Genomic DNA, 27,482 nt, shown 5'->3' with positions numbered 1-27,482 from the left:
TGGTTGATGATATTCACGAGCTGTGTCTTCATACATCATGTTAGAGAGATCAATAATTGTGCAGATTTTCTGGTTGGGTTTCTACACTCTTACTAGAAGATCCATCTGTGTATATTAGTCTTCTGGAGGCTCTTTCTGCTCTTATACTAGACAATGCCAATGGGAAGAAATTTTGTAGGTGCTTAAAACTACAATGGGCTATACCAGACTACCAGTCCACACGGTGCTCGTGGGCCTAAGTCTGCAGAAATCGGCCCATGATACCCGTTGGAATCTCCCTATGATGCTTTCTCATATTCTCCTTTCTAATTTAGGGGTTAATTCATAATTTTCATTTTAATGGAAGTATAGCCGCTGCCGAGCTATCAACAGCTGGATAGGTATCTAAGGCAGTTTATGCAAATACGTTTAGTACCGTCGGATTCGAATCCAACTTTTCAGAACACAGCACCGTCTCACGACTCTTACCAGTCAAGCTCACATTATGGATTATTTCCGCAAAAGCAATTAATTAAACTAATCGTGTACAGATTACAGACTCTAATTCTCGTATATATCACCATTGTGGTTGTGGATTCCTACACGAAATCAAATAGTACTCCTTCGATTCAACTCTCTCTCTCTCTCTGTTTAGAGTGTTTCTTCTAAATTTCTTGATACCTATATATATATTTCTGATACAATACAATTGAACATCCCAAGTCTCTCGATTTGAATGCTCTGTATTTCTCTTTTTCATCACTTTTGCCTGCTATATTCTAGGGTTCCCTGCTCCCTCTTGCTCTGAGATTATGGACAATGCCAAGGAAGCTGGCGGTGAAGCAAAAACTAACGAAGAAAACCCTAATCCTGCGACGGAAGCTGAAGTCGAACCCGAATCAGATTTGCCTGCGTCTCGGCAGGCTTCAAGGACGCCATTCACAAGCCTCAGCCAGGTCGATGCGGACCTTGCTCTTGCAAGGGCTTTACAGGAACAGGTTCTTTCAGAACTTCTGTATTTGTTTGATTTTCAATTCGAACCCTCCCAAGGTGAATCTTTTAATAAGTTATCTGTGTAGTTAATTGCTCTAATCTGCACGTTCAATTTGATTGATAGTGGTTTTAATTGTATCTTTAATTGAGGACATGAAAAAAGTTTGACTGGGGATGGTTTTTCTTGGACAGGAAAGGGCTTATATGATGTTGAGAATGAACGGTGAAGCAAGTGATTATGGAAGTTCGGATGCTGGTAGTTTTGTTGATGAAGATGAGGATGATGATCAGGACGAGGATGAAAATGCTGGGACTGATGCTGAAGAAGATGCGTTTGATGTGCATGCCCATGCTGATGAAGCGGATGATGATCAGGGTAATGAATTCGATAATGATGAAGCCTATGCAAGAGCCCTCCAAGAAGCTGAAGAGAGAGAATTGGCTGTTCATTTAATGTCACTCGCTGGGATAAATGACTGTGAGTGGTTTAGCAATTATCCTTAACGGACATATTGATACTATTTTAATGCTCACCAGTTGCTTCATTGCCAGATTTATTTTTTATTTTTTATTTTTTATCTTTGTTATTCACTCTGAACCCTCTATCTGCCTTATATGAAAACATTTGGGTAAAAGGTGCGATTGAGTGTTCTGATTTCTAGTTAAATTGCTGTGTCAATAGCACTGTCTTCTTTTTCCCTTTTGCTCTTTTGGTTGCTCATTGGAGTTTCTTCCATTTATTGTTCATTTTAGGGGAGGCAGAAGACACTGAAGACCATGGTAGTAACTCTCAGGTAGTTTGCTTTCCCTTGGTTTAAACATCAGGTTGTGGCTATTATATGTCATCACCGTCATCTGATCATTGTCACATGTTTTAAAATATAGACATGAAATTCTTAGCTTTAGGCAGAAGATGTTTGATTCTTAAAACACATTATACTCGCCTACTTAAATATCATTGTGAGTATAAGTTTTTCCTTCATTACCAGCTTTTTATCTCTATTTCAATCTGTCTTATCTGTTTGTATCTATGTTAAAGGTCATCTTTGTTAGCATTATTACAATCTTTTTGATTAACATGTAAATTTAGTAAGAAAAGGTTAAAAAAAAGACAGAATAGCAAAGAGAATTACAGCTCCAAGCACTAGATCTACTGCTACTTGTGAAAATCTGTCAATGCTTAATCCCTAAATATCTCCTACAATCCAATAGAACCTAGAATGGAATGTCCGAATGATGCAGGTGCACTACCTTCGACCAACCCAAACCCATTCGGGTATCCTGATGGAGATGAACTGGGTTATGTTTGAGTTTTTGGATCTAGTAGGATAATAGGAATTTAGGTTATTTGGGAAATAATGTCTTTTAGGTTATTTTATTATGTTGATTTTAGAAGTTCTCTACGTAGGGTATTTGGTTTCCCAATTGTTATTAGTTTCCTTAGGCTCTCTTTGGTATAGTTTTTATTTTTGATTTTTGTCTATTTAACAAAAATCATTAATGAAAACTATTTTTGATCAAAAACTAAAAATCGTTTGGTAAACATTAGACATAATAGAGTGTGGAATGATAAATGGATTGGTATGTCTATGTGTAGAATAATTTTTTGAAGAAATGGTGGATGAAGAGATTCCCTCTTCACCCATCTTCCTTCCTGCGAAAACAGAAAGGAATGAGAAGAAGCCCAGATTAATCAAATTGATACAGTCAATTCAATTAAAAGAATAGAAAAATAATTGAAATAAAGATATTGACCGTGGAAATGCTACCCCTCATACCCAATTGTTCCAACTCATCAACAATCCCATGAACAAGTTGGATAGAATCGGGTGCAGACGACTTGGCCAAAATGGTAAGAAGTCGATTGTCGGTGAAGCAATCATGTCGATAACCGGGGATTGAAGAGGAACAGAAGCGGAAGAATTCGAGGGCTTGGAGGATTTCACTAGCTTCTGAGGTGGTTATGGTTAGGGCTAAAGTGTTCAGATACTCAGATAGTTCAAAGAAGGGGTTACAGGAGGCTAAAGACTGAAGGATTCTGGACACGAAGTAGCTATTTTTCATGGTTTGATAGAATAAATGGGAGTAATAGTATGATTTGAAAGGGTCCAAACAGAAAGATACTGAACCATCAAAAAATGGATGTCTTGATTTGAGATGCCATCTTCAATATCTCTTCCTCATCCTCTTCAAAACCACTGCAATTCCTTGCATCCAATAGAATCAGGTCTTTACAACCCTCCAGTATTATCTTTAGGCTATTCTTTGGAAGTGTACTTCCACTCAGAAAAAAGCCCAAAGCCACCGATCAACCAACCCTATAAAAATGTTCCATTAGGCCTTAGATCTATTAATCGCAGTGACACTAAGACGCAGAGATCACAGAGACACACTCCCCTCGAGTCCTATAAAGAAATAAACCCTCTTTAGCTTCAAAGTGTACACTCACAAGTGGAAAATCCAACTCAAAGGAAAGAGAAGAAGCAGAAACCCTAAACACAGTGAGCAGCTGCCTTTACCTGAAACCTTCTCAAACTTTAGAGACCCTCGACAAAGATCAAATCCTCCGTCGTATCCGTCATCATAAAGGGGTAAACAACTATTGGGTACCGATGGCGGATGGGTTGCAGAAAGAAGAAGAAGAAGAAGAAGAAGAAGAAGAAAGAGGAGGATGACGAGGAAAAGGAGCAGGAGGTTTGATAATTCTAATTAAACGATGAAAAGACGCTTTCACCCTTCGATTTTGAGAGCTATGAGCACGTGCTCATTAAAGTCCCGCATAAATGGTCAAAAGTGATTTTTGGCCAAAAACCATAAACGGCTTTCGATCTATTTTTGGTTTTTGATTTTTTTCACTCTTTTTTAAATAGAAACAGGCTCCATAAACCATACCAAACGCAACCAAAAACGTTTTTAAGGCAAAAATCAAAAATAAAAACTATACCAAAGATGGCCTTATATAAATAAGTTTCCTAGTTAGAGAGTTGGTCTTTATTTTTAGGAGTCTTTTATTTCTCAAACTTTAGGAATTTAGATTATTTGGGAAATAATGTCTTTTAGTTTATTTTAGAAGTTCGCTACGTAGGGTATTTGGTTTCCCAATTGTTATTAGTTTCCTTATATGAATAAGTTTCCTAGTTAGAGAGTTGGTCTTTATTTTTAGGAGTCTTTTATTTCTCTTTATATATGGTGTAATTTCCCATTGTTGAATAGATTGAAAAAGATGAATTAAGTTTGTGTTTGTGAAGAAACTGCATGGCTGGTTTTGTACGTTCCTTCCCCCTTCTTCTTATACGATTTCCCCTCTCCCTGCAACTTTGATATTCCTTTCTCAGATTTCTTCCCCTCTCCTAACTGGCCCTCCACCAATTTGGTATCTGAGTCGAAGGATCCATCTCCTTCCCCAAAATTTTGTCCTGTTCTGTTTCTGCCATCAGCATTGAAAAAAAGGGGCAGCAAACCCCAACCCTACGACATCAGCCAAACCCCCAACCCAATCCTCTGATTATCACAACCCCCCTCTCCAGACTAGAAAACTAATCCTATCTTCTTCCCTTACCGCTGCAACCATTTAGGATCTACCCCCCCCCCCAAAAAAAAAAAAAAAACCCCACTGAAATCCACAACAATCCCCAGCTCCATCCCACCCCCCCCCCCCCAAAAAAAAAACCCCCCATTGAAATCCACAACAATCCCCAGCCGCATCCCACAAATACTACACAACCCTACCTCTCCATTGATTCCCACTGCATCCAGTAACCCCACCCCATTCCTTCGACTCCATTGAAACTCCAACCGACGGCAACCCTAACCCTTTGACTCCCTCAAAAAAAAAAAAGGCCATCTTCCGCTGAAACTGCATACCCTAATATCAAATCCAACCCTAACCAGAAACCCAGAACCACCTCCTTCGATTCCACAGAACCACTTTCACCGTCTGGAGCGCCCCCTATTCCCTCATTACCCTGACCTTGATCGACCCAGAAGAGGAATCTAAAAAAAAGAAAGAAAGAGAAATCGTACCTGATTTTTCCTTCTTCCCGCTGCGAGTTGATTCCCATTCTCTAGATTGGTCGGCTCCCTCGCCTCTTTGCCGTCTTCTGAAGTCGCGGAGCTCCCTTCCTTCTCGGTCTTCTGAGAGTGAGTTCCTCTCAAACATGATATCCCTCTCCCAATTCCCTTTTGCTCCTTTATCTTTAAGTTTTTCCTTTTTATTTCCCAAACTATCCCCCTGTAAGCCCCACTTACACTTTAGCCTTATTTTTCTTTTCCAGATTTACCCCCTTCCTATGTCATCCACATTGTGTTAAAAAAATAAATATTTTCCTTTTATACCCGTGCCATTTTATTCCACCTTTCCTTATTTTAGCCTCAATTCCTAGTTTGCCCTCCATCTATAATTCTTAACCTTATTTCATATCCTTATTCTGATGTCCCAATAGCCCTTAAAGATTTATTTACAGCAAAGCCGAACCTGAGGCTATATCATGGAGGTTGATCGGTACGAGTTACTCCTTTTGATCAGAGATAGTTTTCATAAATTGCAAAAACAACTTTGTAATCTTCATACATGGCTTCTTGCCTTCTTGATTTCAAGATAGGTTGTTGGGAGCTTGCCGACAATAATAATCGCTTCTATGATAAGGTGTCAATCATGATAGAATCTTCAAAAGGCGGATCAGTGGTGGCCAACGAACATGACAATCAAGCTAATGGTCAGATCAAGGTTGCAATTGAAGAATTGATCGACAATCCGATTTCATTTGTGAAACCCAACGATCAAATTCCCGTCGAAGAGATGTCGTTTGTTAACGATCATCAGAAGATCATGACAGTTGATCATGAGATGCATTGCATCATCGCCCCATCAAAGTTTATATTTGTGGATTCCAATCGAGTGGTGCTGATTCTCTTGTTTTACAAAACTCGTGGGCGAGTTTTTCTCAACACTGGGGGAATTGATGCAAGTTATCTACCTTGAACCGACCCAAACCCATTTGTGTATCTAGATGGAGATGAACCAAATCCTGTTTGAGTTTTTGGATCTAGTAGGATTTTTTGAATTTATGTTATTTGGGGAAATAATGTCTTTTAGTTTATTTTATTCTGTTTATTTTAGAAGTTAGCTACGTAGGGTATTTGGTTTCCCAATTGTTCTTAGTTTCCTTGTTAGAGAGTTAGTCTTTATTTTTAGGAGTCTTTTATTTCTCTTTATATATGGTGTATTTTCCCATCATTGAATAGATTGAAAAAGATGAATTGAGTTTGTATTTGTGAAGAGACTGCGTGGCTGGTTTTGTGTGTTCCTTCCCCCCCCCCTCTTCTTATGCGATTTCCCCTCTCCCTTGCAACTTTAATAACCCCTTCTCAGATTTTTCCTCTTTCCAAACAGCCCTCCACCACCGAAGGACCACCTGGGACATGAAAATACCCTTTGGGAGCCCCTTTGACTTAAAGTTGACCCTATTGACTTGTAACTCAGCGCAGTTATTTTTAGAAACGAGAGATGGCCAATAGAAGATGGAAATCTGTAGATAAAATTCAATTTTTTTTCTTCTGTTTTAAATTAAAAGTCGAAGTTTAGATTTTATTTTTGAATTAAGTGTGCTCTAGACGTATGTTGAATTATTAAAGATTGCACTTCATATTACAAAATGGCCATATGTTCTTGTGGTTGGTATCATACTTATCACGATAATGTCCTATATTGTTGATACTGTATACTTAGGCTCCTTTTGTAACTTTGATGCTTTCCATTGGTATGTGATTGAAAGTTCAGGTACTATTTTCATAGTAATATACATTTGATGATGGTACAATATAAAAATGTTCAACGTTTGTGGCTTTTTAACTGTGAATTTTGATGCATTGGACTCATCAAAGGTTATCCCATATTCTCTATTACTTTGGTTTATTATAGTTTGGGTCCATGAAAAGAGAAAAGTCTATGGAAGTGGTCAAAATTTTAGTTGTGACCTAGGTATATCGTTTTGGTGTTTTAGTGATGTAACCATGAATATCGGGAACTAGGCAGAAGTCAAGTGAAACTGTAATTTTTTGACAATATATTAGAACAACAACAAATATTAGCATCTAGTCATATGCATCATGTAGATCTGAGTTATATAGTAGAGGATTTGGTCTTTTGCACCACATCAGAGAATAATGACAGCAAAGTGATTTGATACAGGTTGAAGCACTAAAGAACTAGGGCTTGAAAGTATCTGGTCTAGGATAGTGAGAAAGGATTTGACAACTTACAATTGTTAAAAGATATGATTCGTGATAGAGTTGGAGGGCTTTGGGGTTGATTATATATTTACTTAATACATGAAGCTAACTCAACATTTTCTGTTAAGAGCCTGAAGATTTCTTGTCATATTTGGTAGAGGTTCACAATCGATATCGAACCATGCTAACCATGGATAAAATTTTCTGTACTTTTGGATTTTAAGAAGTGTGAATGTTATTTATTAGCCTTCCACATCAAATTGTGTGGTTGGATATTTTATTAGTGGGAATAAAGCAGTTAAGGGTTCTAGAAAGATTCTAGAAATAAAAACTATAATTATACTAGGATCTATGTAGAACCGATAGGACTTAGTAAGAACTAGAATAAGAAAGATGACCAAATTTAGCAACCTGAAAATTGAACCAGAAACAAGGGTTTAAGCTGGTGTGGAATTAAGAGAAATATGAAGTAAGAAGAAGGGGTGAGGCTGTGTACATTATTACCCTCCCCAGAGTCACAGACCCTGCAGTGGTGGGAGCCTCATGCACTGGGTACCCCCTTATGAAGTAAGAAGAAGAATAGTAGAAGGGAAGAGGGTAAAAGATCACACCTGATAAGAGCGTATCAGAATAAGAAGAAAGAAGAAATCAGGTTTGGGATACCAATCCTAAATGCAGACTCAACAGCTCCAAAACTATTAAAAATACTTCTAGTCTATTATTTAAATCATGCTTAACTGATGGGTAGGGGGAGGTATACATATATATAACCTTTTAATTTTCCTAAACTGATGCATAAGGACTCCAAATCAATATCTTATACTGACTTAAAAGTACATCTATCTCAAAACACTTTACTCGTAATCCCGGGTACTAACTTCACCCATACTTATAAATTAGGCTTGTTACAATGAAACTCAAAAAAAAAGAGAGTCCAATCTATAACATAACTACTCAAAGCGTGTTTTTGGCCAATTGGACTGCTACTAGCACCTTTTGGGCCTCCCAAGCTTGCGTCTAGACCTCCATACTGGATCCAACCAGTCCAATGCAACTGCATCAAGGAACTTACAAACACAAGCATGAATGATGACGGAGTCACGTAGATGCCTCAAATATCTAGCTTTTCATGTATGCCTGATTGGCTTTATGGTGTGTGTGGTACTGAACTAACAATTTGGATCCTGCATGCTGGGATGCTTCTTGGTATGACTTACAATTATGTCTATTTGCCTTTTGTCATTTTGTGTTACTTTCTGTCTTGGACCGCACAAGTTCCGGTTATGGAATGGGACCAATGCTTTCTTAATGTATTAGATACGAGCAGTTGTAATTAAGTTACGGATTTTCTATGAAATTTGTTGTGGAGTAATCATGTCAGTTTCCCCTCTTTCAGGATTATATAGCTATGTTGAGTGCCTCTGTGAACAAGAAACCATTTAATAAATGTTATTCATATTTAAAATGATATATTCCATGCTAAATGGGGTCTGCGACATGGATCTTTGCTCTCCAATAGGCTCTGTCCAAGGTCATACTTGGTACTAGACCTAGACTTTGCATGTCCTTCCTTACCACTTCTCCTGTGGTCATTTTAGGTTTGCCCCTAGCTCTTTTAGCTCCTTCAATTTGAATCATATCACTTCTCCTTCCTCTTACTATCCTTCATCTTTTTTCTTTTTCCATCTTTGTTTCCCTTTTTGGTTAGAACTCTGTTTTCCCTACTTTGTTTTGTTTGGATCCATGTAGCCGACCCCATTAAGTTGGGATATGGCTGAGTTTGTTTTTTATCCTGCCTCCAAAATCAATCAAGCTATTGGAATTTGGGAAATTGTGACTTGTGTCTAGACTGACACTAGCCCTCTTTATTTATAATAGAATGAGTAGAAATTAGGATTACGATATAATAACCATAATACTCCTAAAATCTATATTGCAATACTCCCCCTTAAGTTGGTGCATAGATATCACACATGCCCAACTTGCACAAAATTGGATGAAACATCTTACTACTAAGTCCTTCTGTGAGGACATCAGCTAATTGCTTACTAGATTTCACAGAAGGGATGCAAATAAGTCCTTGCTCCAGCTTCTCTTGGATGAAGTGATGATCAATTTCAACATTCTTGGTGCGATCATGCTGAACCGGGTTTTGTGCAATGCTAATCGCAGCCTTGCTGTCACAGTACAACATCATCGGAACACGAATAGGCAAGCCCAAATCATGGAGACGACCCTGAAGCCGTAACAACTCACAAATACCCTGTGCTATAGCACGAAACTCAGCCTTTGCATTAGACCAAACTACCACAACCTGCTTCTTGCTACGTTGGGTAACAAGATTACCACCAACAAAAGTGCAATATCCAGATGTGGACCTCCTATCATCTGGTGAACCAGCACAATTTCCATTAGTGAAGGCCTCTACGTGCATGTGATCATAAGGCGAAAAGAGGGCACCTTTTTCTGGAGCTGACTTAAGGTACCATAGAATCGGATACACCACCTCCATATGAGAAAAGCAAGGGTCATGCATGTACTGAATCATCAAACTCACAACATAGGCTTTGTCAGGCCTAGTGTGAGACAAATAAATAAAACTTCCAATGGAAATACCACAACTTGCCCATGTCGTTAATTTCAAACTCCCTGCCTAAGTAGGCTTTTAGAGTAGCTATATCAATAGGATCATTCCCAATGACAACGATGTCATCAACATACACAATTAAGATAGTAATATGATCACCAACCTGTTTAACAAATAAGGTGTGATCAACATTACTCTGTTTGAATCCCCACTTATACCATAGCCTTATGGAACCGACCAAACCAAGCACGTAGAGATTGCTTCAACCCATACAATGCCGTTTTCAACTTGCACACCTTTTCTTGTGTCTTTTGACAAGAGAAACCTAGAGGGATATCCATGTACACGTCTTCCTGCAGCTCACCATGAAGAAAGACATTCTTGACATCAAGTTGCTGCTTCTCCCTTCAGAAATTCACTGCACGTGAAAGAATTACTCGGATGTGTTCATCTTGGTGACAAGTGCAAATGTGTCCTGGTAGTCGATGCCATAATTCTGAGTAAAGCCTTTGGCCTTGTTGATCTACAGTCCCGTCTGCATGTTGTTTAACGGTTTGTACCAACTTGCACCTTACATGCTTCTTAGTAGGAGAAAGGGGTACTAGATCCTATGTGTCATTTTCCTGAAGAGCTCTCATTTCTTCAAGCATAGCATCCTTCCACCTAGAATCTGTAAAAGCCTCCTGCCAGTTCGAAGGAATAGAAACAGAGTACAAGGGAGGTACAAAGTTTGATATGAAGGAGACAAAGAATCATATGACACTACATGGGAGATAGGATGCTGTGTGTAGGTCCGAGACTCCTAGTTCCCTTATGGAGAGCAATAGGTAAATCAAGAGACTCATCAGTATCAGTAGGAGGAGGGAGATTACCAGATGGGGAGGTGGACCCTGGATCAGGGGTAGGCAATTGGAATGGCTTAGTTGTGGTGTTATCAACTTGCTTTGTCTTTGTTCAAGAAAAAACCCGTGATTATTTGGGCTCCCCCCGAACAGGAGGCTTAGGCTTAGGCGCAACCACATTGTTTGTCGTCACCATCTCAACCAAACACTCCTCTCGTGGAAGTACTAGACCAACTTCAAGGGGTACAACCAATAGCACATCTTCCCGTAAAGCAACAGACTCCCCCTAAAGAGGTGCCGATAAAGAATAATAGGCCTTTGTCTCATGAAACACAACATCCATCGTGACCACCATACGACGAGGAGGGTGATAACATTTGAACCCCTTCTGGGTAGCTGAATACCCAATAAAATACACCGTAGGCCTTGTGGATCAAGTTTCCCATGAAGGTGATTATCACGTGCAAAACATACGCAACTAAAGACCTTGGGAGGAACAATAAATGAAGAGGAACCATTGAGGCAGCGGGAAGCCAATATGCGAGACGGCATCTGGTTTATCAATAAGTAGCAGAAAGAACAACTTTACTCCAATATTTGGCAGGGACATACATCTTGAATATAAGAGAATGAGTCACCTCTTGTCAGTACGAAGGATCTGAACCCAAGCATCATACTGAGTCTGCACTGATTGATGGAAACACCTAACACAATGAGACACCTCACTCCTCTGATGCGTCAAGTAGATCCAATTGAGCCGATTATGACAATCAATAAATGATACGAACCAGCGATAACCAGATACAAAGACACAACAGGTTGGGCCCCATACATCAAAATGAATTAATGAGAATGGAACCAAACTTTTATTTCCCGAACTGGAATAAGTATTTCTAGTTTGCTTTGCAAAAACACAAGCATCACAAGAAAACTGATTCGGGTTACATTTAGAAAACAAAGTAGGAACAACAGTAGATAAAGTGCCAAACGTAGGATATCCCAAACGCTGGTGCCATAAACGCAACTCGGCCAAAGCAGCCATAGTTGTCACGGCATCTTAGTGACGAAGGCGTTGAAGAGGGTCCAAAATCAAGGCGACACCAACAAGGCGCTGAAGGTGCTGCCTGACAACTATAAAAGCAACAATAGAAGAATCCGTGTGATGAGCCTGAGTAGAGGAACCACTGTCAAGTAAGTAGAGTCCAGCTCTGAGCTTGTCTTCTCGTTTCTGAAAGGCAGATGCATCACCAGAGCTTGTCTTCTTGTTTCATAAAAATCAAGTTCCTTCCACATACCTCGTAACTCAGAGTAATTCTGGGAGAGTGTCATCTCCTTCTGCTTGATGCCGCTGATTTGTTGTCGCAGTTCGTACACCTGGGAGGCATTCCCAACCTAAGAATAAGTTTCCTTTGCAGCCTGCCAAATCTTGCCAGCAATATCAAGTAAAAGATATCCCCTAGCAATATTGGGGTGCATCGAATTCACCAGAAAGGCCATCACAAAGGGATTTGTCAGAACTCCACTTCCATTGAGAAGAATTGGCCATCGTAGGCTTCACCAAATCACCTGTGAGATATTTCGAAAAACCATGGAAATCGATCGAAAGGAGGCAAGACTTCGACCACATCAAATAATTACTCTTGTCAAGTTTAACAGAGCTGACAGGCTGTGTATGGAAATCATTACGGTTGATACGGTGGAACCCTTCGACATAGTTGCTGATCTAAAAAAAACTGCACGAACAATGTCAGGAAAAAAAACACCAATGCATGCTACAAGGGAAAGTGTTGCTTGAACAAGCAAAAAAACAGATCTGGGATTGAACCATCAGATCAAGTTTAAATTATAGGTAAACAAACAAAAAAGGATCCCTTGGTGGGAGCAAAATTCACCAGCAAGGGTGAAACAAGGCTTAAGGTTCCAAGGAAGGAACCGAGAGACAGGCTGAAGGCGGAAGGTGGTGGCGGCACTGGGCTGTGGCGGTGTAAAGAGAGAGGGAGAAACCGAGAGGAGAAAGAGAGATGGATATGGCTGAGCCAGGAAATGGCGGAGAGAGAGGTGTCATGGGGAAGATCCCAAGGTGGATCTTTACTCTATAGTTGTTATGGCGGTTAGGCGTTGGTGAGGGTAAAAAATCAAGGTGACAACAAGTAGGCCACCAAGGCGACCAAGGCGCCTGGACGCCTAGGCGTCTCTCATAGTTATCAAGGTGGGAAGGCGACCATGGCGTTTTAGAGGGTCAAAAATCAAGGCGACACCGCCATGGCGGCAAGGCTCCCGCCACAGTGTCCAAGGCGCCCGCCATGGCGACGCCTTGATAACTATGGCGTCTCTCCTAGGCGACGCCTTGACAACTATGCTCTGCTCTGATACCATGTTGGGATTTGGGAAGTTGTTACTTGTGTCTTGGCTGACACAAGCCCTCTTTATTTATAGTAGAATGGGTAGAAATTAGGGTTACAATATAATGACCATAATACTCTTAAACTCTATGTTACAATACAAGCATTTTTTGTATTACTTAAAAATGCAGTCCTTTCTTGTAGAGACTCAAATTTGTAGCATTAACTTTTTGTCTCTAGATCATTGCTCAATGAGCATGGGAGAAATCTTATGTTCCGTTTTTAATTGTTATGCCTGAGGGGGGTGGGCCTTGGCACAATGGTAAGGCTGCTTCATTGCGATCTAGTGGTAGTGGGTTCGAGTCGAGAAACAGTCTCTCTTCAAAGTCGAGGTAAGGCTGTGTATGCTATGACCCTTCCCAGGCCCCCGTAGTGGTGGGGCCCTAATGCACTGGGTATGCCTTTTTTTGTAATTGTTATGCCTGCATTTCATAACTTATGTTCTTGGCCTATGTAAGCAAAACAACCTGATTTACAGAAGATGCTTCCTTTTCCCTTTGAAGGTTGAAGCTCTTGTACACTGGTAATCATACCCTCAAGTTTTCTGCAGTTTCATCCTCCTTTTTCCTCTCATTTCCCCCACTTCCCCAAATGAGGGATCTCCATATTATCCTTGAGTAGGAAGCTTCAAACTTCAAGCAGACTTGACAGACAAATGAAATTTTATATTTTTTGCTCTCGAAATTCTGTCTCAATATACTCAACGTTTTAAATACCCCCTCCCTGGCAGCAGGACCATCACGCAGTCAACATCTGTTACACATCATTTTTGGATTGGGCTTTTGTAGTTATTTTCATTTCTAGTGTAGCCATTGCTCCCCTAATTCACATGGAGATGGAGGAGAATCTTTGAATGAACATATACTAGACAGAATTGCATGTCGACCTCTCAGCAGGTAGTATAGTAATTAAAATAAAAAAAACTCTTTACCCAATAGAGAATGAGTGATTAGAAAACCATTGTATTAGTTTTAAAAGTTGTCTTTGTGTCGAGCCTTTGTACATGCATGTGGAACTCCATCCTTAGATTATTATATCTGATCTAAGCTTAATTTTTAAATTTTTTTAATGTACTTCTAATTATTATATTTGTCAAGCAAGTAACGATTGGAAATTAGAAAACATGGGTTATGGTAGGGGAAGAGGGAGATGGCTATCCTTAATTTGGTTTCTTTGCTGAAATGGAAAGTGCATGTAACATCCCCACTCTTATTTCCTTCCCCCCACTGTTCTTTCTTTCCTGTACAGGCAGACCATACCCTATATTTTTTCTTTGTTCAGGTATTGTGTTCATTACATTATTCATCTGTTGAATTGATGGATGCAGAAAATTAGTGAGATGTATTTTGTGCCCTGAAAATATACATGTAGTGTTTATTTGATATAAATGACCTGTACTTATCCAGCTTCTTTTTTTTTTTCTTGTTCAGGATACCTGGGAAGAGGTTGATCCAGACGAGCTTTCATATGAGGTACCTTGATAACTCAATAATGACATTCTCACTATGAGTAATGCAGCCAGCTAACCCCAATCCTAGATTATTAGGAATCAATGAAAATTTTTCTTACACTTGCTATTTCTTCACTTCAGTTGCTGTTTCTAACCTTAGTTTTCTAAATTTTAGCTACTTTTTATTTTCATAACTCTTGGATCTTCCAGATATCTTCCAATCTAACTGTCGGATTCATTCCTAATTTTGGCAACCCATTCCATACATCTAAAAGTCCTTGTGACCAGAGATGCAACCAGATCTGATCATCCTTTGACAAGGTTGCTGATATTGCTCTTTTGGAGGGTTATTGAGAGACCTGCTATTTTACATCTTTGTGCGCTATTGGTTCCCAGCTTTGGGTAATTAGATAGCCATTATGGTGCCTGGGGAAGAAAGCAGATTGATAGTAGGGAAAGTGAACAGTACCGTAAAATCACTATGAACAGTACAAGAAAGAGAATAGAAGGATATGGGAGAAGCTCATGAGAGGATAGGTGCGATCTGCGGAGAAGAGAGTGAGTGAACAGTACCATAAACAGTACAAGAAAGAGAACGGAAGGATAGGGGAGAAGAGAGAAGAGAGGAAGCCTTCTTGGCTACATAGTTCAAATCCCTATTCTATATTTCATTTATATAAGGGAGGGGTGATTACGTGTATTTAAAGATCCAAAAATAATAAGAAATAAAATCTTCATGATTTCTACTTTCCTAAAATAAGTAAACTAACTTAGACATTACTATTAGAATTCTTATCTTAATAAAGCAAAAAAACCCCTAGACGACACCTTGACAATTATGATCTACACCCCCTCACAATTTATCCTTCCTCCCTCATTAATGATGTAGGCCCCCCTTTTGACGAACAGACAGCCATTGGCTCTCTTTCTCCCTCTCTGGCTTATATGATGTCAGGGGATGCGGCTGCTTACCCATCCTTCCCCCTAGCAACTATTATTAGATAAATTCTAAACTAATCTCTAATGGGCACAACCACTATTAAAAAATTTATTTTTCGTGCATTCCTTTAGACCCTCACGTTTGGGCCTTTATCATCCACCCAATTACAAATAAAATCCAAAGAATTAAAACCCCATATCTCATAGATATTAAAATAGGACCAATTTTTGGACTGGTCCTGCATTTATGAGGGCTTCTTTTGATTTATTTATCGTGTTTTTTTTTATCCCAGGAATTGCTTGCATTGGGTGAAGTAGTTGGAACTGAGAGCAGAGGACTTTCTGCTGAAACCATTGCCTCTTTGCCTTCAGTTAATTACAAAGCACAAAGCAGTCCGGATGGAAGTAATACAGATCAGTAAGGACTAAGCACATTCACCTTTCTCAATTTTCTATTTTTTGAGTGCTGGTAATTATCTGGTGAAAAAATTGCTGATGGAATGTTTCAGGTGTGTAATTTGCCGTTTGGACTATGAGGATGGTGACACCTTGACTGTGCTTTCATGCAAGCATTCATACCACTCAGAATGCATAAATAATTGGCTTCAAATAAATAAGGTATCATTCTTTGTTCTGTTTCTAGTATTTTCAATTTAATTTTCTAGTAAATGGTCTTAAATATGTTTTCCCATTGTTTGTGTTGAGGTGTTTTATTTAAAGAGCTTGTATTTTCATCAAAATTAGTCGCTATGCTCTTTCCAGTTTTCAAGTCATTATTATTGTTGTATTCCTACTTTTGCTTCTGTAGGATGTTTGTACCGCTTTTAGGTTTGGAAATTCCTTGCCCTAGGGTTTTTTCGTCTCAGAAATGAAAGTTGATACTTGATAGTTTTCTGTCCATTGGTGTAATTTCACTGATGTGCTTTACGTTCCTCTCTTTTCCTTTTGTTCTTTTGGAGTGGTGGGGATGGGGAGGGATGAGGAGTTGGTTACTTGGATTTAGACTAGCTTCTCCTAGGCTAGTAGGAAATGTGGGGGCATTCTCCATTGTTGACCAAGTGATCATGGGTTCGAAACAGCCTCTCTGCAAAGCAGGGGTAAGGCTGCGTACATCATGACCCGCCCCAGACCGCGGAGTGGCGGGAGCCTCGTGCACTGGGTACATCCTTTTATACTCTAATAATTAACCTATTCAAGCTGTACTATATCATGCCTCATTCTGCCTAGTGTTGGACAATACGTTTGACAATACTTATGGAAGAAAATCACCCATCCAGCCCAGAGTTTCGCCGAAGATTATATGCTCTGAATGAAGATTCATTCTCTTGTCCATGATTTTAAAATGGCAGTTGATAGGACTCTGGGCAGGTGGACTCACGCTTACATAATTGCTGGTCTCCTACATTATTATTAATATTTTTTTTTCTTTTTAATTTGTGAGGAACACCCCATTGACATCCTCTAAAGCCGAGGTAATTTATAAATATGATGAAAGAAATTTTTAGAACATCTTTTAAATAAATTCCACTAAAGTCTTATCGTCAGCATCAGGTTTGAATTCATTCCAGAAGTATCAGCTCTTTATTTCAGTACCACATCATCTGCCATATGATTTGGTATTTTAAAGTCTGGGTTTTGCTCAATGTTCAAATCTCAACAATAGTGCTGTTGATTTTGCAGGTATGCCCTGTTTGCAGTGCCGAGGTCTCCATTTCTGAAAGCAGGTAGGGATGACAGAAGTCAAGGGCCACCTCATTTTATGTACCTGGGCTTTACTAAACTTGCAGGGCATGGCTTTTAGTTTTGGATACTCTACTCTCTTATGGAATTATGTAATATGTGCAATTCTTTATTCCCATCCTTGGTAGTAGCACAACACAAACCCTCCGGAAAAAGATCTCTGGCTGGTCTACTTCACTACTTGTGTGTTAGTCATTGCCAATACAATGCCAGACGATATAACCAGAGTTATATTAAGATGCATCAGCCACCCTTGGTAATAATAGCTCAACAGTCAACACAACCCGTCCTCTACGCATTTGTTCTGTGATGTATTTCAGCCTCTCTACCTTTTGCCACATGGATTACATAATTTCACGATGACTGTTGGATAGGTGAGGAGCTTCCTAGGTTAGGGTTGACATTTCTCAACCAGATGTCCCATGATGTATGGGGATCATGGTTTGAGGTATCGGATTGGATCGGTCTCGATACCGATCTGATCCAGCTGTACGGATGAGGCAAAAATGTAAAAAAATTAGCTTTTTTATAAGAAAACAGAGGCAAAAGTGTCATATTTGCCTGAGTTTGGGCGATCCCGATCCGATCCAGGGGATACCGAGATCATGAACAATGATAGGGATTTCAAATTGTTTTTATACCAGTCCTTAAACAGACCCATAAAGAACCTCTTCTGAAAGTTTGAAACCATTGTAAAAGCCTGCGGAAAATTCAGATTTTTTGAAATGTGATGCATAATAGGAAATTACATGTACCTACCCTGTACTATACCTTGAATGCATCCTAATGATGCGAGAGACTGCATCCGTCTATGTCCGGCTGATGGTGTTAAACTTGAAATGTAAAAGGACAATTTTACCCCCCACTTTCCACAACTCATCCAATCGATCCGAACCCTTAACCGTCATGCTGTTAGTATAGAAAAAGGTCTGAAATGTGGGGTAATGCACATTTACTGTTTTGGGATTGGTGTATGGTTTGTGTGATTGCCTTACTTAGAGTTACTCCGTTACTTCCCAAACTGAATTTGTTTCCACCATTAAATTAACATAGCAGAGCAACCCAAAGCGAACTGGTATTGTACTGGTGAGCACCAGGATGGAGGATTCGGGGGAAACTGATTTTGTTTATGAAGAAGGGAGAGGGAGCCAGTTGATGTGGCATAGGCTAGGGAAGAATGGAGGTCACAGGGATGGTGGGGAGGAAGAGGGATGCTGAGGGTCTACGATGTCGATTTTGGCTCTGCATATGGCACATCTTATCGATTTGGCTCCTGGTGGGAGGCCACGATTTTTCGTGTTCTTTTGTCTGCCAGGATTTCACAACGTATTTATAAAAAGGGCTTAATCCTTGCACACAGGGTTTTGGTAATTTCTGAAATAAACCTTGGGCTTCCTATTAGGAATAGATATCAATATGATTTTTTTCTACCAATCTCCTCCATCCTAATATGAGGTCTTATCTCATATGAGGATCTAAAATGTTAGATCATGAAAAAGAATTCATGAACAAAAGTGTTGTTAATATGGGTTGAACTTAAGGAAAGGGGTAGGATCCCATTGGGATTCCACTTAGCATGCCACGTGTCTAAACTATATTGTATTCATAATTCAAGATTAGCTAGCGCATACTATTCTCTTGTGGGTACACGGGAGCATGGTTACAGGCTGTGGGTGGTGTTTGCTACTATGGTGAAGATTGATGCCTACTGGCCATGGCTGGCGGGTGGTAGCTTTCCCATGTGCAAATTTTTTTTAAAAAAAAAATTGGAATGAAAACAGAGGATCACATGCATTACGGAAATGAATCATTGGAGATTTTCCCACGTGAGCTTTGATACCACTAAAAGGATTCCACAGAAACGAAACGGATCGAAGCAATCATTGGGAAAAACCATTCAATCTCATAAGCGAATGCATAGGGTTTCGATCATTACCTGAAACTTCACAGACAAAAAACCTCCACACGATTTTAACCCTTTGGAAATGAGTCTAATGCACACGTATAGCTTTGCGTTCTTTTGAATGCAAGCTCCTCCACGATCAACGAGGTTTTCTTAAAACCTTATCACTCACTCAAATTGGTAAAGAGAGAGAGTGAGAGAGGCCATACACAGAGTTTAGGTAATTTTTGAAAATACCCTTGAGCTTTCTTATTAGAAATAAATATTAATATATATTTTTTCCTAACATGTTCATGTGGCCCCTACGCCCAAACACAACCTCCTCTGAAATTATCGTCCTACCCCGTATAAAATGAAAAATCCCCTTATCAATATCTTTGTGTGTCCCCTCATTGGCTCCCACACTGGTGCAGGGGCCACGCAACCGGGCAGCACGCTTCTTCCCATTTTATTTTCAAAACATTAGAGGATGTTGATTTGTCTATTACAAGAAAAGTGGAGATGGGTGTTTCAGTAATAACCCTTAGCACGGAAGGATGTCCATTCAATGATAATGGGTGGGCTTGTACCAATCCTACACTATTCCCATGGGACACCCAAAAGTCCAAAACTACGAAAGTCTTTTTTAAGTCAAAGACGCCGTACTTAGATGGCTCTGAAATTAACGGTCACCGAATCACTATCGTTGTTGCACTGTTTGGTAGTATCGAAACGAAGCTCCTGCAGTTGTCTTTGGGTTTTCAGTGTTGTATCTCGATTTCGACTACCTGCTTCTTCTCCATCTGATCGGGCTCATGGCGATTAGGGATTTCATATTCGCATTTCTTCTCCTGGCTTCTCCTTTTCTTCATGGTATTTACTCTCCTTTTTCCCGATCTTTAGATCTGGATCTGCATGTAGAGCTTCATTTCGCATGAACTTACCGAATTGGTCGGGCGTTTTTGGATCGATCAATTCCAGTTTCATTGCAGTTGGCGACGAGGAAAGACTATCTTTCATTGTGTCGGTCTCCTGAAGTGAGACACGCTGTTCCTAGACTAATTTAGCAGGGTTTTGCCTTTCTTTCTTGTTAGAATTCGGTATAGTTTTAAACAAAAACTCAATTTTAGCAGAACATATTGATGATGCTTTGTGTATGTAATTTTCCCTCCCTCTTCCCCACAAAAATCTTTATGGAGGTGAGGTTCTTCTTTATGTAGTTATTGTCTCAACGAGTTGCCACTGCGTTTGATATCTTTGTGGTCGGATCTCAGTTGTGCAATCGTTCAATAATTTGGCTCCGTTAAATCTTGTTGAGCTTGTTATGTTTTTAATTTTGATAACTGCATGTTTGCATGTTTTTATCTGGAATGTTTTGGGGAAATCAATCGAGTTAATTGGTTGCATGTGGTTTCATTTCGACCATTCTTTATATTTTCTAAGCATATACTGTTCTCCTGTTTTGCTGGGTAGCTGTTAGGTGTCAGTTGGATTCAGAAGTCGAAGTTGCCGAAGCTGCTGAAGGAGGAGGTGATCTTGGGATTGTCGGTGATGACATACACGACTATGGCGATGGAAGTTTTAGTCCAGCTCCAGGAATTGACACTGTCTGCGTTTTCCCCAAAAATGCGGCAAAGTGTAAGATTTAGTATAACTTTTCATTCCTTTCGTGGACATTAACCTTTTGATCTTTTTTAAACTTTATTTTGTGTTCTGCAGTGGTGCTTGCCGGGGAAGAGACTGAAGTACTTGTTGGCGTGAATAATGAAGGTACAAGACAATGCTTTTATTAGTCAATTTTGTATTGTCGAGTTCTGGATATGTTATTATCTTGGTGGTATTGATGTGTTTAGTTTCCTTGAGGTTGTATTTATGTTAATGTCCGATCCCATGTCCCAATGATCGTTCTTTCTCTGTGTTACAAATTTATCATATGCACGTTTCCTGTTTCTTATCCCAATCTTCATGTTCCCTTTGTTTATTTTGGTGCTTCTGTTTGTATGTAGCTAGCAATCTTGTTTTTTTTATCTTTTAGTGCTATTGCATTGATCCACTTTGTGGTATTATTTAACTCAATAATGATTGCTTTGTGTGTGGAAACACAGGGGATTCAAATGTGAATGTTATTGCTATTCGGGCCAGTGTTCATCTTCCTTATGATCATCATTTGCTGGTCCAAAATTTGACTGGACAGGTAAAATTAGGCTTTCTTTTACATGAGTTTTCTGTACATTTTCATTTACATACAAACTCCTTGACATGCTACATTTGTCTACTAATGGTTACTTTTTAAAGCATATTATGTATTTCTAATTTGGAGTACCTAGACACCTTGGTTTTACATGAAAGATTGTGGGTGTAGAATCTTGCTCATTGTGTACCTTAAAAGGTGCATGTGGTCAATTTTGAAGGTGCCATTCGTGTAGTTCAGTTTGTTGGAAATTTTTGGATGCAAGTATCACATTCACTTGACTGTGGAGTGTTGGATTTGTGAAATCCTAAAGGGTAGGAAAGTGTTTTTGGCTGTATTCTCAAATGATGTGGAGAATACTATTTCTCCCTCCATCCCACAAAGATAGTCCTGTTTGAGATTTTTTACTGCCCCAAAATGTTTGTCCATTTTAAAAACCAAGATATGAAGTTTTGTTGGATTCCTCATAATAACCCTATTTAATTATCCATACTTTTGTTGTATTCACTTGTCATAGTGTTTCCCTCTATTACATAAGCCAAACTAATAGAGGTAATATCGGAAACAGGGTTTGGATTAGTGGGTGATTAATACATTAACAACTACCTCCTTAAAATGTGGGGGATTTCCAACAATATACAACAACTTTTTGTTTACCTAGATTGTTTGACTGATAATATCAGTTATTTGTTGAGCAGAAATTCCTTGACGTTATCATATAGTTACGTTTTGTGCAGAAACAGGATTCTGGGCACCATGCGTGACAATTGCGTTCAAGATCGTAGCTTCCTTGTCCAAAGTCAGATTGACTTGATTCTTGGGGCATTACGAAGCTTACTCATAGATCTAGTCTTTCAGTTTTTAGCTTCAACTGATTCTCCATCAAAGACAACTCAAAACTCTTATGGAAGTTTTGCTCACTGCCAAGATGACAGTCCAACTAATCTGTAGGCTCCCTCATGTAGCTGCTCATACCATCCATGATGATTGCAACATCTTCATAGCTTCTGCAATCTTTATGCCTCGCTGACCAATCCTCAAACCATCTCACTGACATTGTCTGCTGCTGCCCATTGAACTGTATACTCCACACAACCATCTAACATTGCTGACTCGGTGTGTTGACAACAACAGCTGCTGGTATGCCCAACATTCTTCTTGTTGAAAACGAATCCTAAAATGATGCAAAAAAGAATGGAAATCACAAACAACAATCACACAAATGAACACAAGGATTACATGGTTCGGCAAGATTGCTTACATCCACGGTGAGGTGAGATCTGTTTCACTATCGATGGAGAATAAGGTTACAGCCGCTCGTCCTCACACCTCTCTCAAATTGCGTTACAGAGAAAGAACCCTCGCTACATATTTATAGCGAAAACCCTATACAAGAATTTTACTGAAATCCCCATATAGTCCTCTTAACGGCCCTTCAGAATCAACCCACAAACCAAGCAACGGAATACAAGACATTGTACCCCCAACACTTCCCCTTTGGAATTGCTGTCAACACACGATGAGCAATATATCTACTGCCCTTCAATCACTCATATATTTCTCCTCCTTGACAACAACACCAAAAGGCTCAAGTGAACTCCCCCCTGAGTTCATCTGGAGCTAGGATGTGATATCTCCAAAACCCCCTGCAACACATATCTTCTCTGAGCATTCTTCCCCTTTCTTGATTATCTTGCCATTGTCAAGATGTCTCTACTCTCGAGGTTTTTCTTCCCACTGTATATGATAACTCCTTCTTTGGGATCAGTACTAAAGAACACTTCAAGTGACTCCTTCTAAGTCCAATTGGGAGCAAGAAATATAACAATAAAAAAATGTTCCCCTTATCATACGCGTCTCAATGCGTGGGAGAAATGCCCCGCCACATCCCAACTTGGGTAATGATTGGGTAGTGATGTGCGCTACATGCTCTTCTGTATGCTTCACTCTCCACATCCTCTGTCCAATTGTCGGAGGCCTCTGCTTATGTTTCTGTTGAGGCTGCCACTTAGAAGTCCTCTTGCTTTGACTGGCCACATGATGTTGTTTCCTGCTGCCTTGTCATTGCTTGCGTAGAGCCACTCTCTTGCAGTCTATGGCCATGTGCCCATGCTTGTGACATGCATAGCATTCAATAGAATGCTCCATTGGAGGTGAAATAATATTTTTCCTTCCAAAACCCCATAACCTCATGTTGTGCTCCTGTGAAGCAATAACCCGAGAAATAGTAATTGCTGAAACTGGGTTATGGTCTCTGCAATGTTATGGGGGGGGGGGGGGACATGCACCTCCTTGGCTCCTGACTATGCCAATTTTTGTAGCCACTGTGGTTTACCCTCTTTGCTTGCCTTGCATTTCTGCCTTCTTCACATGCCGTGCTGAGCTCTCTTCTCTTCATTTCTCACGTTGTACTTGCAATTGACACTCTAGTGATCAAAGGTATTGCATTTAAAGCAATAACCATAAAAGTGAGAGTTAGCCCTTGGTGGTGACTTTTATCTCTCTGGTCTTTGAGGGGTGACCCTGTTGTAATCAGTATGGTCTACCATTTTTCCTTGCCATGCACTATTAGTCTTTGTCTGCCATGAACTTGTCTTTCTCCCTTGTCTTTGCTGTCTTCTCTTCTTTGCAACTCTCACAGTATCCTCAATTGTGCCTTTGACCTTCTGCCTTATCTTCACTAGCTCATCTGACTTTGTCTTACTAATAGTGCCAATTGTGCTCTCAATATTGTTATTTCTTCTTCAAATCTACTGTAGCTCTCGACACTTGAGGTGAGTTGTGCTTCCAAATCTTCAACAATCTTCTTAGACTTTTCTACTTGCACTCTCAAGCTTGTGCTCTCTTCTTCATATTTACAACATTTCTCATTCTTTAAAATGAGTTGGGCTTCTAGTGCTTCCATGATGACCTTGGGTTCTTTCACCGGTCCTCTCAGCTCCATTATGAGCTCTGTTACATCTCTCAAATTTTTAGAGGTTTTCTTGTTGTTTCTTCTTTCGGACCGCAGTTCATCAAGATCTGAAATTAGCTCGCCCTCTAAGTCAACCGCTGCCTTAATCTCTTCATCATACTCTGACTCCATCTAAGTTCACTATATTAGCCAAAGCTATTATTAAGCTATCCACTTCCATCGAGGCTCTGATACCAATTATCGGTCCCAGATGCTCGTCTCTACAACTCACTCGTTGGGGTTACTGTCACTCGACCGCATGCATATACAAATATACGGCTATCACCAGTCATACATCATATAGCCCATCCTCCACAAACCATCCTGCAACAGATATGCAAACATCTACACAACCACAAGAAAAAAAGGATGTACTTAGTGCACGAGGCTCCCGCCACCGCGAGGTCTAGGAAGGGTCATAATGTACGAGCAATACACAATAACATACCCACAAGACAGGTCTTACGTGGTTAGACAATGTGTCTATGTCCACAGTACAAATGGTAGCTTGGGCTATTACCTAAATCCTACCCTAGTAGAATGCACAATACAATGATTCGACTGCAACCACGATCAGGAGCACCAACCCCGAATTTATGTCGCACCACGCAGAAAGGTACTAGGTGCATTGGTTAAACCGAATGACATAACCTTCTACTTGAACAATCCATATTTTGTTTTGAATGTCGTCTTTCATTCGTCCCCTGACCGAATGCGTATTTGGTGGTAGCCACTCTTAAGGTTTATTTTGGAGAAGACCTTAGCACCGGACAACATGTCTGGCATATCATCCAATCGGGGAATGGGAAACAGGTATTTGATGGTGATTTTATTAATGGATATACTATTGATACACACCCACCATGTACCATCTTTCTTTGGAGTGAGCAAAGCAGGGACTGCACATGGACTCCAGCTTTCTTGTATGAACCCTTGTCTCTGTAGGTCATCAACTTGCCTTTTCAACTCGGCATGCTCAGTTGGACTAATAAGCTCAAAGGTTGGGCAACATTGAACCTGGTATAAGCGATAACTTGTCCGGCACATCGTCAGGTACCAAGTCTGAAAAATCAGAAATCAGGTCTTGTATAAGCTTGACTTGGGGTTGAGGGGCCACCTTCCGTGTGACAAGAGCCAATATAAGACCTGACTCCTTGCTGGTTTCAATGATCTGCTTGTGGGATAATGACAACACTATTTTGCCACTAGGGTGCTCTTTATCTTTTGGTTTCATCACCTACTTATAGATGCTGGTTTTGACCTTCTGTTGTGCTCTCTCTTTATCTTTTGGTTTCATCACCTACTTATAGATGCTGGTTTTGACCTTCTGTTGTGCTCTCTCGGATGGAATATTGATGGGGTTGAAAATCATTGGTTTCTCGTGAAAGGTGAATATATACTGGTTCTTTGTTCCACCTCCCAACATTATTATCAAAAAGCCAAGGCCATCCCAACAACACATCTATCAATTGCATGGGAATAACATCGCACTAAACAAGCTCTTCATACTCTCCCAACTTGAGTGGTACTGAACGCTGCTGGTCAACCTCAAGGATGTTTTCATTAAGAAGAGAGACACAGTAAGGTTGTGGATGCTTCTCGGGCTGAAGGCTGGCCCCTGGCCCTTTTGACAAAGGCATTTGATATCACATTGATGCAGCTGCAGCTGTCCATGATCACTTGAGCCACTTTAGGTCCCGCTATTCATCCGGGTGCAAAAAAAATACAATTATGTCGCCAATCCTCCCCTTTTGTTTCAGCGGTCTGTTCCTCCGTCTCATCAATATCATTGTCTAGTAGCTCTTCTAACTCTTCATCAAGTGGAACTCAATCATAAAATTGGGTCTCCTCATTAGTCTCATAAGCTGCCACAATAGTGTTGGTACTCCTTTGTCGCTTAGGGCAAAATTTTGCAAAGTGCCCATACTGATGATAATGATAACGTTTCGTCTTGCCGCTGCTACCCATAGGGGTCTTGCCTTATCAGTAGTAGGAGGTGTGTATGGCTGCTGGATAGGTGGTCTAGTAGTGGTAGGGTTCCTCCGGTACTCCCCGGCTTGAGATGTGAACCTCCTCAGCTTGCAATGCCTTCTGGAAGCAATCTTGCAAGTTATAAATATTAGGGAAAGGTTCATGGACACCCCCTATGAGTATATCGTATAGCACCGACACCCAAACATATCACAAAATATCAACCTTCTCCCTGACGTTAAGCAAAGTTAGCACCCAAAGTTGAAATGTCCATTTTAACCCCCTTAGTTATTTAAATAAAAAACTCTCATTTCATCTTCTTCCTTATTCTTACCGTTGGAGCATCTTCTTACCGTTGGAGAACTGCTGCAAGTCCATTTTGGGCGACCATCACCTGCGCCAGCTCCAGCTCCGGCGACCATTACCTGCGGCAATTCCATCTCCGGCGACCATTACCTGTGGCAATTCATCATCATCCATCTGCAGAAAGTGAAACAAAAAAATGTAAGTGACCTAGGGTTCCATTAAACTTCTTTCCCTATTCTGTTGTTCAATCAATGTACTTTCTTTGTGAGCTTCAGTTTAGATACTCCATACTCAAGTATATCCTATAAGTATCGTAGTCCAGAACTGTAAGAAGCTTCATACACCTCTCCACCAAGGAATTTATCAATGAATTTGTCATTAAAAGCAACACTTATCAATTTTAAGTTAACCATTGAAAAAAGCTGGGATCTCATGAGTCATGGCTATCTGAAATTTGTTCTAACATGGTTAATCTTTGGAATGTTGAATTTCTTCAATCTGATGATTATGTAGTCCTATTTAACTATATGCCTGCCCATCAGAAGCAATTCCTTGGAGAAAAAAAATGCATTCTTACATGTTGGCCTACCATTTCATCAATTATTTTGATAATTGTGGAGCCTTAAAAATCTAACATTATCCCAGCATCCACTAATCTCCTCATTCAAATGTGTTAGAACTAAACAGTTGATTCTATATAGACATCGTGTGCACCCTAGGAATTGTTTATTGGCACTTCTTGATGTTTGTAATTACAAGTGGAAGCACGGAAAAATGACAATATTTTATGTTCTGTTCAGTCCTTGCAGGTGTTGAAGCGTTCTGCTGCATGCAGGATTGACATAGCAAATACACAGTTTGACTAAAATAGTGCCCTCTGATTAAACTTCGTAGTCATTGCCCCTGTCAGCCACTCAAATATGAATCTCTCTCTCCAAAGAAATGAATCTAGTACTATTGGGTGCTCAAATTTAGAAATTGAACTAAATTTAATACTTGCGATCTTGTATTTTCTT

At 40.0% G+C, this 27,482-nt stretch overlaps 2 protein-coding genes across 3 annotated transcripts in view; both read left to right on the top strand.

The window, feature by feature from the left end:
* Positions 1-631: 631 nt before the first annotated feature.
* On the top strand, positions 632-17,268 carry LOC122662605 (E3 ubiquitin ligase BIG BROTHER-related-like). Its single transcript, XM_043858283.1, has 7 exons — positions 632-977; positions 1,165-1,450; positions 1,726-1,766; positions 14,465-14,506; positions 15,717-15,841; positions 15,933-16,041; positions 17,104-17,268. Exons 1-7 carry the CDS (start codon positions 792-794, stop codon positions 17,149-17,151), a joined length of 837 nt encoding a protein of 278 aa, XP_043714218.1. The 5' UTR covers positions 632-791; the 3' UTR covers positions 17,152-17,268.
* A 2,479-nt stretch (positions 17,269-19,747) lies between these two features.
* LOC122660810 (translocon-associated protein subunit alpha-like) overlaps positions 19,748-27,482 on the top strand; it is a 33,151-nt gene continuing 25,416 nt past the window's right edge. For both annotated transcript variants that reach the window (XM_043856045.1, XM_043856044.1), the window contains exons 1-4: positions 19,748-19,918; positions 20,519-20,683; positions 20,765-20,815; positions 21,151-21,239. In XM_043856045.1, the coding sequence (XP_043711980.1) occupies positions 19,861-19,918; positions 20,519-20,683; positions 20,765-20,815; positions 21,151-21,239 (363 nt within the window). In that variant the 5' untranslated portion in view covers positions 19,748-19,860. The remainder of the gene's footprint in view (positions 19,919-20,518; positions 20,684-20,764; positions 20,816-21,150; positions 21,240-27,482) is intronic.

Source organism: Telopea speciosissima, chromosome 5 (assembly GCF_018873765.1).
Source record: "Telopea speciosissima isolate NSW1024214 ecotype Mountain lineage chromosome 5, Tspe_v1, whole genome shotgun sequence".
Lineage (NCBI taxonomy): Eukaryota > Viridiplantae > Streptophyta > Magnoliopsida > Proteales > Proteaceae > Telopea > Telopea speciosissima.
This window is presented reverse-complemented; position numbering and strand designations above follow the sequence as displayed.

What these genes read in the sequence shown, in the direction of transcription:
- LOC122662605 (XM_043858283.1), top strand. Translation starts at nt 792, where the DNA reads ATGGACAATGCCAAGGAAGCTGGCGGTGAAGCAAAAACTAACGAAGAA. An exon ending in CAAGGGCTTTACAGGAACAG is followed by an intron (nt 978 to 1,164) that starts GTTCTTTCAGAA and finishes TTTCTTGGACAG; the next exon opens with GAAAGGGCTTATATGATGTT. An exon ending in GATGGAAGTAATACAGATCA is followed by an intron (nt 15,842 to 15,932) that starts GTAAGGACTAAG and finishes GGAATGTTTCAG; the next exon opens with GTGTGTAATTTGCCGTTTGG.